Here is a 15,629-nt window from a genome sequence, read left to right as displayed (position 1 = left end):
TTCCTTAGCTCCAAAATCAGTTGCCCCAACACTTCTCTTACTAACATCTGCTTTCCCCCCTGCCCTGCAGTCTGAGCCTCACAATACTGTTCATTGAAAGAACATAATAACATAGGAAGCTACTTTATACCAAGTCAAATCATTGCTCCAGCCAACTCAGCATTGTCTACAGTGACTGGCAGGAATGGCTCTCCAGGGTCTTTTTCCAGCCCACCTGGAGATGTTGCAGACTGAACCTGGAACCTTCTGCACCTAAAGTCTTCACCATGAAATTGTACCACACTACCCCCTGCAGCTGAAGATAAACATGGAACCACAAATATACTGTATTTGGCTCCCCCTTCAACTCCAGACAATCCTCTTGGTTGCATCAAGCATGAACATAGCATCAGTTAAGGAGTTACTACCCGCTCCTTCACCAGACAGGCACTGTATTTTCTGGTTCCTGGTAAATTCACTATCTCCCCCTTTTGCCTTCTCAAAATTTGCTCAGACTAGCTCGGCAGAGTTGCCATTCTTCAGAGTTCACCACTTCAACATGTTGCGTAAAATGCCATATATGCAAAGTACACAACACCCCTCCCTGACCCACCCACCCACCCCAAAATAAAATTCTGGGAACTGTAGTTTAGCCTTTCACAGAGCTACAATTCCCAGCACCCTTAGCAAACTACATTTCCCATGATTCTCGGGCGGGGGGCACATGTACTTTAAATGTATGATGTGTACACAGTCAAAATAAGTTATGTCCCCTTCCATAGGGGCGGATCAATCTGGTTTTGCATGCATGTAAATGCATACACACGAACATCACAGTGGATTTGCTTTCGCCCTACCACACTGTTTCATCCAAAGGGCAGATACCATTTGGGCAGAAGAAGTGATTGCAGAGTAAATGACTCCAGTGCAGACTACAAGGGGAAAGAGCAGAACCTTCTGGCAGCTTCTGACCATGTAAACAAAGCTGTGTAAACAAGCTTCCAATTCCTTCCTTGAGCAGTTCTACAACACAGCTGTTTTCCTGTGTCCATCTGCCTCTCATCACAACAGAGTTTTTACCCTCCCCCCCCCCCCCCATATCATCCAAGGCAACAATGCCGTCCGCTTTGAGAAACCAGGGCTGATTCTTCCTTATGGGCAAAAAAATGTTATTCACAAAATAAACCCAAGAGCATGCAAATCCCAGCTGCTGGGCAGTACAATGTGTCTTCTCTCTGAATATATTAGCGCAGAAGAGAGGAACCATCTTTCAAGTCAATGTGTGTGTGTGTCTGTACTCCATTTCACACAGCATGCGGTTTTCTTGTCAAAGAAAGCCAACAGTAGTATCTGTTTGGAGAGTGAACAACTGCTATAGAAAACCTTGCTTAACAGTGGGGCAGTTGGGTGGTTTTATTTTTATTTTTTTAATCATATTTATTAAAATTTCCAATAATAACAGAATAAGAAAAATAGAGAAGATAAAGAAAAGAAAGAAAAAGAAAGACAAATTTAAATTCTTACTTTCATAACCTTCTTTCTAGGACTCCCTCCTTCCCCTCCCGACTGTATTCCCCTTTCCCTAAGTTGGTTCCACAAGCTCTCATTCCCAATTAAAACCTAATATGTTTAACCCATTAGCCAATTTAAATTTATACAATCTTACCATCACTCCTCATCTTTAACAGAAATAGAAAAAAGATTTTCCCCCCAAGATCTGCCCCAATTTCCTTCCACGAATTCCCCCTTTTTTAAAAAAAACATGATAGATCAAGATACCAAAGTTATATAAAGAAATAGAAAATAAAAGATATAAGAAGATTCAAAAAGTTGGTTACATAGCCTTTGGATTCCAAGATTCCCCCTCCCTTCCCCGGTTTGAATTCCCCATGTCCATCAGTCTGTATGTTATCGGCCTGGAGATCTCAAGTCCACAGCCAAATTTTTCTCATTCCACCTTGCCGGTTTTCTTTAAATTTATTTGTTTTATTGATGTTTAACTTCAAAAATCCAGTCTAATAGAGGCCTTTAGTTTCCTTGGTCTTTGTTGCTCCTCCCATTGTTCTTTCCGTGTCGTAGTTGGTCCTTTGTTCTTTTTATTCCTTACTTTCTCAGGTTTCTTGTCTTGTTCAGCTGCTAAAACGTTCTTATTCCGAAGTCTAGTATCTCTACAGAGGTTTGTTATTCAGGAACAAAAACTTACGTCCAGTCCCTTTCTTCAAAAGAAAATTCTATTATCTCCTTTTAATATAAACAGCTCTGTAGACAAAATAGTATTTCAGTTTTGCAGCTTTCCCAGAAGATAAGACCTGTGCACATCCCAGAGTAGTTTTCCACATACGACCGCTTGTAATGTCCCGAAACCCCTCTAGGGGGATTGCAGTAACTTTGTATCCTCTAATCCAAAAGTCAAATTGTTGTTTCTTTCCCCCCCCGACAGTTTGTATCCATATTATATCAAATTATAACAGAATTAACCAGCAAAATACTTGTAACAAAGTCCTCTTTATATTCTCAAGATTTGACAGCTACTTTGACAGCTGTCAAATTCTCCGTCTCTCTTCGCCAGGTTCTACGAATTGCCCCGGTTCCCAGGGGGGGGTTGCCTTTTCCCTCTCACCCTCCACTTTTCTCCTCCAGCACAATTCTTGTAATTTCGCATCGTGGAATTAATAATTTTTATCAGCAATAAACTTCTGGATCGATCTTGGTTACCCAGTCCTTGTTTTAGCATGTTTACAATCAGGGGGGGACTGGCTTCCTTTTTAGATCGCCCCCGCTCGTGCCGAATCCGAAAAAAATTTCTTTTTTTCTCCTTTTATACCCAGTTACCCAATTACTCACGGGTTGTTGTTAAAAGTCCGAATTTCCAATGGAAGAAGCCAGCGCTCTCCTTCGAATGGCATGCGGCTGCACTCGGCAGGGGAAGCGGAGGACTCACAGCACCACGCCGCTCCCCAGCACCCGATCGGAAGCCTTTAAAAAGGCTCCTTCACGAGTCGGGAGGGCGCTAGCGGTGCCAGCCGAGTCACCATGTCCACGGGCTCCGTGCCCATGGTTTTTAAGGGTCCCCGCGTCGCCGGCGCGGTAGGACCCAGCCCCTGCCGAGCAGACTCCCTCCGGAGCTCAGAGGGAGTCCGCCATTCGGCGATGGCGCCAACCCGGAAGTCCGCAGTTGGGTGGTTTTAGACTCTGGACTTAATGGGTTGTATCCAAGAAATACTCAGAGTAGGCTGATTGGAATGATTATTTCCCATGGGTCTGCTCTGAGGAGGACTGACACTGGTTAGAACCTAGTGGTTGTCCAAAGATGGAGATGGAAGCAGCAGGCTTGTTGGCCAGCCTGCCCGCAGTCTCCTCCTTTTGGAGGAGCTTGTGGGAAGTTGGCACAAGTCAAGAAGAGGGTGGCGGACAATCTACTGCCGGTAAGCTGAACAGACAAGGAATCCCTGCAGAGTGATTGCTGACCGTTGCTCCTTGGGTTAACTGCTTGCTCTTTGGACTTCCTGATAAAGCTATAACAACGTTTTAAGAAGTCTATGAAAGGGAACAAATTGCCAGCAGATTTAATCAAAACAGGCGTCTGCAAAGAGAAGATAACAGAAATGTATGACCAAAGCAAGCAGGAGGCCATTGAGGTTTCTGCCCAGAGAATAACTGATTCCTGGGCCACAGATTCACAGTCTTTCATAGAATCATAGAACTGTAGAGTTAGAAGGGACCCAAAGAGTCATCTAGACCAACCCCCTGCAATGGAGGAATCACAGCTAGAGAATCCCTGGCCATCCAACCTCTGCTTAAAAACCTCCAATGAAGGAGAGTCCACCACCTTCCACCACACCCAGGACTGCAAGAATCTACTATTTCCAGGGTGGGGGAATCACACAAAAAAGCCAATGGGTCAGCTTACAAATATTGGATTATAACTCGTAATGCTGCTTGAATGGTGGAGAGATTCAACGGTGCTGCACTCCCTCTGTTTCTTCCCCAACAAAGGGTGTCCTTCAGGGCAACCTAGGCAGCCTCAGAGCAGTACCCAGACCTCAAGCCAGATTGTGATGGATAGAGAGAACCCACATCCTCACAAATGGGCAGTTCAGAGAGTAGCGATATAACGTACAGTGGTGCCTCGCAAGACGAAATTAATTCGTTCCGCAAGTCTCTTCGTCTTGCGAGTTTTTCGTCTTGCGATGCACGGTTTCCCATAGGAATGCATTGAAAATCAATTAATGCGTTCCTAGGGAAACCACCTTCAGACCAGGTCCAGGGACAGTCTGTCCCCGGACCTCTTCTGAAGGCTGGGGGGCGGACAAGGGCTTTTCTTCCCACCCCCAGCATTTTAAAAAACCCCGGGACAGCGGAGGACTTCTCCGCTGTCCGGGCGATCTTAAAATGCTGGCGGGCGGCATTTTAAAATCGCCCCGGGACAGCGGAGGACTTCTCCGCTGTCCGGGGCGATTTAAAAGCCCCTGGGAAGGCAGGCAGGGGGGACAAAGACTTTTGCCCCCCGCCAGCCTTCAGAAGAGGTCCTGGACCTCTTCTGAAGGTGGGCGGGGGGCGAAAGTCTTTGCTCCCCCCCGCCTGCCTTCAAAAGCCCTCTGGGACAGCGGAGAAACGCGCTGTGTTTCTCCGCTCTCCCGGGAAGGCAGGCAGGGGGGAACAAAGACTTTCGCCCCCCGCCCGCCTTCAGAAGGCGTTCCCGCCCCGCCGCCTGGCTTCGGAGCACCGTTCCGAAGCCGGGCGGCGGGGGCAGGCGTTCCCGCCCCGCCGCCCGGCTTCGGAGCATCGTTCCGAAGCCCGGCGGCGGCGGGAGGAGGCGTTCCCGCCCCACCGCCCGGCTTCGGAGGAGGTCCGAGGACAGTGGGGAAGACGCGCTGCGCTTCCCCGCTGTCCCGGATATTTCCCTATGGGCTGTCGTCTTGCGAAGCAAGCCCATAGGGAAATTCGTCTTGCGAAGCGCCTCCAAAACGGAAAACCCTTTCGTCTAGCGGGTTTTCCGTCTTGCGAGGCGTTCGTCTTGCGAGGTACCACTGTATTATCAAGTGATATGGGAAGTCACAGAAAAATAAGAATTGTAATATATCGTGTTCCTAAGATGTATTATGTGAAAACCTAAATTATTATTATTATTATTTAAATAGAGAATTCGTATCCTCCAAGCATGCATGTAGCTGACCAGCCCTCACCCTTTTGAATTCTTACCAGGGATTAGGTTTGTAAATGCTTGAATGTGTGTCAAATCCGGTTCTCTATCTAAATGAACTTTAATATTCTTATCATTGCCAGGAGCATATTGCCTCTTGGCCCATCTCCTCTCCAGCCTCCTTTTCTGCCACTGATTCTGGACCTCTCTCTGCCACAGACTCTTCCTGCTAACTAAACCCTCTTGCCTCCTCAGCTTCTGACACCACCTCCTCCCAGTCTGCTCCCTCTTCTCTCTCCAACCACTTGGTGTCGTCCCACCACCAATCCCCTGGCTCTGAGCCTTCTTCCCTTGGTGGTTCCACAGCCGGTGCCTCCCATCACTCTTCTGCATCCAACCAGCCCATGACAAAATTCTTGTTAGCTGATCATCTGTCTCAGCCTCTCCAACACGGAATCCATTATACCACTCTCCCACAACCACCATTTTGTGTGATGCAATGCTCCTGTGGCAGCCATTTTGTAACTCGCACCCACTGGCCAATGGAGGATGGCCATTCCTGACACAGGGCAACATTTTGGGCCTTACCTCTGTCCACTTGCCATTGACTTCCATAAATAAGACACAGAAGGGGTCAGATTTAGAGGTGACATCTCTGTCCAGAAGATTTTGGCCACACACAGACAGTTCGACTTTGCAAACGCAGTACTGGGGCCCCACTGGCACGGAAGGGCTGGAGCTGGTTGTGTACGCCATCAGCTCAGGCAGCAACAATTCCCGACAATCTGCAAGGGTAGAAAGGTTTATTAGTACTAGGGGAGGGATAAAACTCATAAATTCCCCATAAAAAGGCATTTGCTACAAGGAGAGAGGAGTCTTGCTGGTGCTTTGACCACCCATGTAACATAGTGGCCAAACACGTGAGCTAAGTTCTGAGTTCAAATGTCATATCAATCCTGTGTACTCACTCCACTGCAGATTCCCTCTTCTCAGCTTCAGCTGCCCTCCCCATTGCTTTTAGTTTTAACTTTGTTATATTTGTGGTTAAGACTGCAACTTGTTACAACTTTATTCTTCCATCAAACTAACAGAGGTGTAGTTTTGGGTCTTTGCTTTATTTTCCTTACGGCTGAAAGCTCAATTTAATATCGCTTATGCCTAGCATTTTCATTGTGTCCCCAATTTGGGTCATTGTGAGAATGATACTGAAGTTTTGTTTTTTCTGTAATTTCAGAAATTCAACATAAAGTAGAATAAAATATAAAACAAAATAAGGTGATGTGTCAAGATGCACATTGATGGAACTCAATTCCAAGTGAGGACCATAAGTCCCTTCAAACAAACATTTAAGACAGGTTTGCTCCAAATTGGTTTCCCTTGGCAAGTATATTTCACTGCTGTTCATTGATCTAGCAATGAGTTATTTCATTCAGTACAATGATACAGTGCCAAGTTGGATGTTGCTATTTATTGCTAATACGTTTTGCTGCTATTTCACTGCTTTTTGTATTGCTCTTAATTCACACATTGCTCTTAATTCCCTATTTCACTGCTTCTCTTATTGCTTCTCTATTATTTTGAATATTTTTATTGGCTTGCTCTATTGCGATTTTTCTGTCTGAGTGATGGAATCTATATGACAGTTGCAGAGTCTTCCAGGGGCCACGTGTCACTGGCAGGTGAGGTGAGAGAGAAACAGTGGCTGTGGCCAGAACGATGGGTGTGACTCTCACAATGACACAGGAGGACAAATGTGGCCCTCTAAGCATCTCTATCTGGCTCTCAGAACCTTCCCCAAGGCACCCCATCACCGGCTCCACACCCTCCTTGAGTGCTTTGTCCTAGCTGGAACATGCCACTGAACTATGATAATGCCTCTTGTACACACACACACACACACACACACACACACACACAATGGGCTACATGGCCCTTTGGGTTCCTTCCAACTCTACAATTCTATAATGCAGTGGAGATAAATGAGTGTAGATACAATTGGCTTTGCACATTTGCAATGCAGCCAGCTGTACAAAGGTTAAGTCCCATCCTTGGCTCCTTCTTGTGCCCAGAAGGTTCCTAATCCCTGGACTGAACAAACTTCCCCGCCCTGGCTGTGCAGCTATCTGGACAGACAAGTGACCAACCCCAACTAACACACTGCTTTCAACATCTCCATCTCTGAAACGAGGGCCACCCGGGTGAACATCCTTGGAACTGCCACTCCCTCCAGCTCAAAACCTTCAGCATCCTCTCCCCAGTTCGGTGGGCCGCATCTGCTTCCCTATGGGAGAACATTAAAACCAGATTCACAGCCCTCTCTTTTTTAATTCACAAAAGGCATGACTGCCCAGGGATGACGGCTCTGCTGTCTCTTCCTGTGGGCAGCTGCTGACAGCTGTGCTCTTCATCCTGTTCAGGGTCAGCCATCTCTCCAAGCTCCCCCAGCCCCAGGCCCTTTCAGCTGCATCTCAATTTCTCCGCCAACAGAGATGTCACATCTTCCTGACAGTTTCAAGTCCTGGGCAGAAGGTGGCAGGCCAGCCATGTCCATAAGAGAGGCAGAACAACATCAGCCAGGTTAGGAGGGAGGGCTCAGTCTGCAGAAAGACAGCTTGCTCTACAGCCACTGCTCCTGAATACAGAGAGCTGGCTGGGAAGAGCTCTGCACATGCTCAGGGGGCCCCTCTACTCCAAGTTGCTTGCAGATGCAGAGAGAATCAATGACACCAGCTACAGAAACAGAATCTCTCAGTCTAAGGTGTCTCTCCCCCCCCCCCAAAAAAGCCATGCTGGTTGGAGCAGATGGAAGCTGTTAGTCCAAAACATCTGCAGGGCACCAGGTATTAGGGTGTGTTAAATTTCAGAGTCTTTATTTCACAAACTTACAGCTGCTTGCAGAGATCCTGGCTCTCATATAATAATATAATAATAATTTATTATTTATACCCTGCCCATCTGGCTGGGCTTCCCCAGCCACTCTGGGTGGCTTCCAACAAAATATTAAAATACAGTAATGCATCAGACATTAAAAGCTTCCCTAAACAGATGTCTTCTAAAAGTCTGGTAGTTGTTTTTCTCTTTGACATCCGGTGGGAGGGCATTCCACAGGGCGGGCGCCACTACCGAGAAAGCCCACTGCCTGGTTCCCTGTAACTTGGCTTCTCGCAGTGAGGGAACCGCCAGAAGGCCCTCAGCGCTGGACCTCAGTGTCTGGGCAGAACGATGGGGGTGGAGATGCTCCTTCAGATATACATGCATACATTCCTATGCAGTTCCTATTTCCCACAGTCTCCATATTGCCCTGATTTTAAACTTTGAGGTGAAAAGTTGGGAGGGAAAATAAAATAATAATAATAATAATTCCATGCCCATCTGGCTAGGTTTCCCCAGCCACTCTGGGCAGCTTACAGCATATCTAAAAATATAATAAAAACACCAGTCATTAAAAACCTCCAGATACAGGGCTGTTTCCAGATGTCTTCTAAAAGTTGTGTAATTCTTAATCCCCTAGACACCTGAAGGGAGGGTGTGTGGAACACCCTCCCTTCAGGTGTCAAGGAAATAAACATCTGACTTTTAGAAGACATCTGAAGGTAGCCCTGCTTAAGGAAGTTTTAATGTATTTTTAATCTTTTGTTGGAAGCCGCACAGAGTGGCTGGGGAAACCTAGCCAGATGGGTGGGGTATAAATAATAAATTTATTATTATTATTATTATTATTATTATTATTATTATTACTACTACTACTACTACTACTACTACTAGGAATTAAGAGTGTGTGGGTGCGCAAGCACGTATCAGGTGGTAGATCCATCCTGACTTTACTCAACATACATCAAGGCCTGTGTACACAGATGAAAACTGTCGCTGCACACAAACACGTACCCCCTCCCAAATAAACTTTCTCTTTGAGTTGCAGCTGCAAATACAATCAGCTGCACCAACCAACCCAAGCATTTCACTAAATATTCTTTATTATTAAGGGGGAAATAGTGATTCATTTCCTAACATGCCCTGCTTTGGAAGCCAGTGCAAAACAGGGGCTTTTAGAGCAAATTACTTATCAGGTAGCTTTGTTACTCCATTTGCTGCAGCAAAAACAACTAGAGTCTTTTGAATTTCTCTGAAGGACAGGTGGGAGAAATCTTGCAGCCCCTCGTGTGTCATGCTCAGGCAGTAATTGTAGTTGTTTAAATAAGGGTCAGGCTGTTAAAAAAAATCTTTGTCGGCTTAGTTATAGATTAAGGGGTAGTCAATTACACTGAAATGAAACTGTGTGTTAAGAAAAACAATAGTTCTATTCTTATCCTGAAGCAAAGTTCTTAACCTGAGGTACTATTTCTGGGTTAGTGGAGTCTGTAACCTGAAGCGTCTGTAACCCAAGGTACCACTGTACTTCGTTTTTGTAGGAAAGCATCCATACCTCATGTTCATCCCGTCATGAAACCGAACCACAATTTCAAAAGGGTTTTGGGCAAAGTAGGAGGAGTAAGAGAAAATCTATCATTCAAATGTTGCCCGAGCCACAGATTCCTTTCCAGGAGGTCTAAGAACAGTCAGCTTTATTCCCAACTGCAACATGGAGTTAATACTATCCTGCCTTGCAGAACTGTCATAAAGATTAATAGCACAATCATATGCATGTTTGCTCTGAAGTGTGTCTTACAGCACAGGGTGGAGCTTATGCTTCAGTAAGTATTTCGGACTGTAGTTTGAGATCATGCGTGTTAAGTACTTTGAAACTGACTACATAAATACTAATATACATGAGATAGGTACTATCTCTGTTGTCTTTTCAGCACCTATTCAATACCTTCCTTTTTCAACAAACCTTTTGAGGGGAGATTTTTTTATCCTCACTTGTATCTGTATTGGATTTGAAATTGTTTTTATATCTGAAATTGTTGTAATTGTTTTTATATATGATTTTTAATATTTGAAATTGTTTTATTTATTTTTGTTAAACTCCTTTGAGATGTTTCACAGGAAGCAATTCATATTATATAAAAATAATAAAGCGCTAGAAATTAAATGGTGATGATGACACTAATTAAATAAACACCATTATCTATTCACCCAGTGCTGCATTATCCTTCGATATTATTTTATAAATGTGCACATTTGTAAGTTTTTATATTTCCTGTTACATGACAGTTTCCAGTTACGTTTACGAAAACATTTTAACTTTGGGTGTTTATTTTTTAATGTTTTAGTGGGATTGCTCTGTGGTATTTTTTTATGGGGGATGTTTTATTTTAATGCCTGTGTTTTGGTAGGCCGATTCTTTGTCTTAGCTGCTTGCATGAATTGGGTGTTTCCACATTAGTATAACTACAGCTCTGTTAGAGTAATGGACATCATTTTAATGATGCTATGGTTTCTATACTAGTAAACAAGCATTAAGCAGAAAACCACCCAGGAGGCTCAGAGCTATGCAGAACACTTAGGCTAAATGTGAGTGCCCAAGGAGGAGAGAGGGAGAGGTTGGAGGGAGGGGAATGGAAATCTATCACAACATAGGCCTCAGGCCCTATTATACCAATACCCAAGGGCTTAATATCTTGAGCCTTAAGCTGTGCACATGCTATACCTTTAAAGCACATTCTTTCCCTCAAAGAATTCTGGGCACTGTAGTTTGTGAAGGGTTGCTGTGAATTGTAACTCTGTGAGGAGTAAACTATAGCAAACTTACTTTTAAAAGACATCTGAAAGCAGTTTAGGGAAGTTTTTAATGTTTGCTGCTGTATTGTGTTTTTAGTACTCGGTTGGAAGCTGCCCAGAGTGGCTGGGGAAACCCAGCTAGATGGGCAGGGTATTATTATTATTATTATTATTATTATTATTATTATTATTATTATTATTATAGTGCCTAGAATTCTTTGAGGAAAGAAGGTACTTCAAATGTGCTTTAAAGGTGTATACAGTGGTACCTCGGGTTAAGAACTTAATTTGTTCTGAAGGTCTGTTCTTAACCTTAAACTGTTCTTAACGTGAGGTACCACTTTAGCTAATGGGGCCTCCAGCTGCCACTGCGCGATTTCTGTTCTCATCCTGAAGCAAAGTTCTTAACCCGAGGTACAATTTTTGGGTCAGCAGAGTCTGTAACCTGAAGCATCTGTAAGCTGAGGTACCACTGTATATAAGCAGACATTATGGTTATTTCATGTTAACTAATGTTTATTTGTTGCACTGCATCCATGTTTTGAATTGTTATAATGCAAAATCAGTGGGGTGTGTGTGTGGAGAATGCACTTAAAGATCTAGGGCATAGGCAGCCTTAGAGTCCAGCCTCACGTTTTTCCATGCTGCAAGGTGTTTTGGTTTGTAAAGAGTGTGACTTGGAGCAAACAAAAACTAGCTATATAAGGACGTCTACAGGAAGGGGGAAAGTCCTGAGGTCATAGACTTCAGGGTTATTAATCATCCACTTCCCTCCAATTTAGATAAACCTTCAGAACTCTGTTTTTACAGGCCTGTTAAAAAACCTTTTAAAAAAGAGAGAGAGAATAAGTCCAGACTAGAATGAAGTGTTTCCACCTACCATTATTATTTTTTTAAATACACTTTTCACACAACCAAAGCCTTAAAATAAGCAGGCTTGTTCTATTTTTATCATTTTTCCAGACCAAAACCAAATTTGCAACGGCTGTGTTGGCACTGGCCTTAGCTCTGAAGGGATAGGCTAGGAGGGAAGAAAATGCAAGTTAGGTTCAAAGGCCCATCCACTGGGAAGAAAGAAGCTGAAGTAAATTAAACCTGTGTAAAGTTACACCAGATCCAAACTCTGCTCAGGAGTGGGGCTACTGCTGGCTGAGATGGCCTAAGCCTGGCAGAGGGAAAACAACAACAACAACAACAACAACAACAATTTATTATTTATACCCCGTCCATCTGTCTGGGTTTCCCCAGCCACTCTGAGCGGCTTTCAACAGAATATTAAAATACAGTAATCTATTAAACATTAAAAGCATCCCTAAACAGGGCTGCCTTCAGATGTCTTCTAAAAGTCTGGTAGTTGTTTTTCTCTTTGACATCTGGTGGGAGGGCGTTCCACAGAGCGGGTGCCACTACCGAGAAGGCCCTCTGCCTGGTTCCCTGTAACTTGGCTTCTCACAGCGAGGGAACTGCCAGAAGGCCCTTGGCACTGGACCTCAGTGTCCGGGCTGAACGATGGGGGTAGAGACGCTCCTTCAGGTATACTGAACCGCGGCAGTTTAGGGTTTTAAAGGTCAGCACCAACAAGCCCTTAAAATAGTGTTTAAGTTAGAATCATAGCACTGTAGAGTTGGCAGGAACCCCAACCCAGCTGCTGTGCAGAAATCACAGCTAAATAATGCTATTGGCACACCTGCACATTCTGAGCGTTTCTGTAAAAACAGATACTGACATCCTGGCATTTTAAAATCAAGCAAAGCACACAAGCTAGGATAAACCTTCAGGCCCTATGCTCTTGCATCAGGCATTGGACCTGCAAGATGTACACCTGAAACACGACCCCACCCCTTGCTCTTGGAAGCCTTATAAGAAGCTGCTGCAGGAAAGGGACTGTGAGCAACATCATCATGGGAGGGGTGTTCCTAGGGCTATGGTCAAACCGTGAAGCTCCCTTGTTATTTTTGCTAGAGGATGCTGCATGTTATTTATGTAATATTGTTATATTTACAGCACTGAGATCTGTTTTTTTGTGTACTATTAGATTTGCTATTAATTTGCAAATCTTATTATGAAACAGTTACTATGTTATTGTCCTGCTGTTTTTGTGAAACTGTTGCTATGTTATTTTGCGGTGTTATTATGAAATTGCTTTCGTTTGCAATGTATTCCTGTTCTTTTGTTTTAAGCTGCTTGGAGCACAATTTCTTTTCTGGAAAAGCGGTGTACAAATAAAATGAATGAATGGCTCAACCTGTACCTGCAGGATCAAGTACAGACAGCAGACATTTAGACACTGGCTGCAGAGGAGGCACATCCATAGGCAGTTCACCCTTACACCAGGAGGGTGATAAGGTAGGCATGTTTCACTCCACAACAGCCCCATGAGTACAGCAGGAAACTAGCAATGCAGCCTGAACTATAACACTGATTGCTCCCTAGCTGGACTGATTGCTCCCTAGCTGGACTGGCCCAAAGTCATTTTTTCCAGTATGCAGGACGCAGATTCCTAGATCCCTTTCTCTTTCTTCATCTACAATGTTCCATGCTATGCTTGTTACCTTTCCACTAGAATTCTGCACATTTCAGCAAGGTCTCCAGTGCCCACCAGATCTGTGGGTTTTGCACCGATACCCACACTCGCTCCTGCATCCATCTGCACTGGGTTTGCTCCAGGGTGCTCAAGGGGCACCCAGATTTCCAGGAGCAAGCCACAGGAAGCTTCTGTGCTGCTCCTTCATCATCTTTTTTTAACAACAAGGCAGAGTGTTTTCCCCATTCACAGCTTGACGGGTTCTCCAACTTGCACCTGGTTTTAATGACAGGCTTGCAGCTTGCTGGTTTGCCCCTTGCCATTAGTCACGCACATGGCCCCAACCACCCTGCTGCTCTGATGGGAGAAAGATGAGCTCATTTTGTTACTTGATTTAATGTCCTTTCTCTGTAGGCACAATGAGCCAAACTCCGAGTTGCACAAGGCCACTAAGGCTTTAAGCCTTGCAGCATTCTCCAGGGCCAGGCATGGCAAGGCATGAAATTTCAAAAGCAGTTTGTGTGGCATCTGAATATAGACTGCATTTTTAATCAAGGCATATATTGGCTTATATCTTGATCAGGTTCCTAAATTAAATGGGCTTAGATTTTCAAAAGTTTCATGCCAGGCAGGCCAGCTGTTTTTAGAGAACCTTGAGAGTGTTTTCCTCCTAGACAAGGAGACGCCATCCGAGCTATCCTGATATATGGCTGTCAGACATTTGTTTAGAAACCTTCAAATGAAGGAGATCTTTCAATGTTTATGTGAACCCAAGGTCTCTGACATCTGTTCAAGATAAAATTTTAAAATTATTAACCATCTGTTTTGGAGGGCAAGGAAGGCAAGAGGTGAGCTGGTAATTAAGATTCCTTGTTGAGACACATGTAAGATATATTACTACTTATTTGTCATTTATAGATGTAACAATATATAGCTCTTTGTGTTCCATATAAGGACAGAAGGATATGGGTGTATCTTAAAAATTGGTTATAGCAATCAGCCAATAGGAAATTCAAGCAGGCTGATTGAACAAGAGGCAGCCACAGGAGGAGCAAAAGGGGGTGGATTAAGGAAATATAAGGGCTGGCCATAATGGCAGGAGCCAGGCCAGAGCTTGGTAACCATATACCACTGTGCCTCTCATTTATTTGTCTGACAAATAAATTATTATTTTAATTTCTCTGTTGCTGCGTTGAATATTTCATTCCAGCTAAGCGTTAACCACAAGCAGGGTGCTACATTTTATGGTGCCTGCGACTCGGATCAGTGGTCTGCTGGAACGCAGCTCCTTCGCCTCACTGGACGGGGTACAAGAGAGAGGACAACTGATTGCCTACCCAAGCGCGCACTGGAAAAATTTTTTCCAGGGGAACGCAGCAGTCTCGTCTGTCTGATACCCTGCCCACCGACGGCGACGGACCGGGGGGGACCAGAGAAATAAACAGGGAACCAGCTAAGGGTAAGTGCACTAAGGGGTTTTGGCCCTCCAATTAATTGGGAGGAAGAGAAGTCCTGATCAAACTTCTGCGTCTCAGTAAAGGGGAACTGAGTACGCTAGGTGGCTGGGTATATCAGATGGTGATCTGGTGGGGGGAAAGGGAAGAATGGGAGGTAGTGTGTGGTGAAGTATCTGGCGCATTGCATGTGTGAGAAAGTACAATGTGTAGCTGACCTAAGTGTGGAGTGAGTACTACTTCGTTTCCCAGTAAGGTGTGTGTGTAAGTGACTGAGTGGATACTTCACAGGGCCATACAATGGGAGTTGGGGGTTCAAAGGGGGGAAATACACCTTTTGAATGTATGTTAAATAATTTTAAGAAAGCCTTCTCAGGGGCGTATGGAGTCAAAATGACGCCAGAGCGCCTGAGAACGTTATGTGAATTAGAGTGGCCGAAGCAAAATATTGAATGGCCATCTCAAGGAACCTTTGATATAAAAAAATCCTCCATGGATAAGGGAATGCAAAGTCCAACGATGCAAATTATTGGCTGTAAAAGCCAAAGCTAGGAAAGGAATCTTGCCAAATAAATCCAAACACTCCACCAGTTGTAACCCCAAGGCAAGAAAGTGGAATGAATAATGGGGGTGGAGTCACAGAACTTGATTCCTTGATAGATTATGATAAATATCTTCAGGAGGCATTGGAGTTCTATAATGAAGCCCAAGCAGAAGTGGTTATTCCACCTGTGAGTCCCAGTAGAACTCCATCTACAGTCTCCTTTAGTGGAACAACTAATTGCCCACCCCAAACCCCTGTACATCCAAGTCCTAGAGAATTATCACAGAAGTTACAGGGAGACCTTGATCGGTCAGCAAGCAATAC

General features: G+C 44.5%; 1 protein-coding gene and 1 long non-coding RNA gene across 3 annotated transcripts in view; one reads left to right on the top strand and one right to left on the bottom strand.

Annotated features, from left to right (window-relative positions):
- The window catches only part of CPNE2 (copine 2), a 97,805-nt gene that overhangs the window by 57,246 nt on the left and 24,930 nt on the right, over positions 1-15,629 (bottom strand). The window contains exon 2 of the mRNA XM_081203676.1: positions 5,711-5,907. Within this exon, the coding sequence (XP_081059802.1) occupies positions 5,711-5,878 (168 nt within the window). The 5' untranslated portion in view covers positions 5,879-5,907. The remainder of the gene's footprint in view (positions 1-5,710; positions 5,908-15,629) is intronic.
- LOC308592357 lies at positions 91-13,827 on the top strand. 2 transcript variants are annotated; one of them, XR_014010484.1, is made up of 4 exons: positions 91-1,253; positions 6,357-6,477; positions 12,964-13,129; positions 13,722-13,827. It is a non-coding gene; the product is annotated as an uncharacterized lncRNA (long non-coding RNA). The 2 variants fall into 2 exon arrangements; XR_014010485.1 differs by lacking the exon at positions 13,722-13,827 and having other exon boundaries at positions 12,964-13,214.

This window comes from Podarcis bocagei, assembly GCF_964188305.1.
Source record: "Podarcis bocagei genome assembly, chromosome: 7".
Lineage (NCBI taxonomy): Eukaryota > Metazoa > Chordata > Lepidosauria > Squamata > Lacertidae > Podarcis > Podarcis bocagei.
Note: the sequence above shows the minus strand (reverse complement) of the source record. Positions and strands in the feature narration are given on the sequence as shown.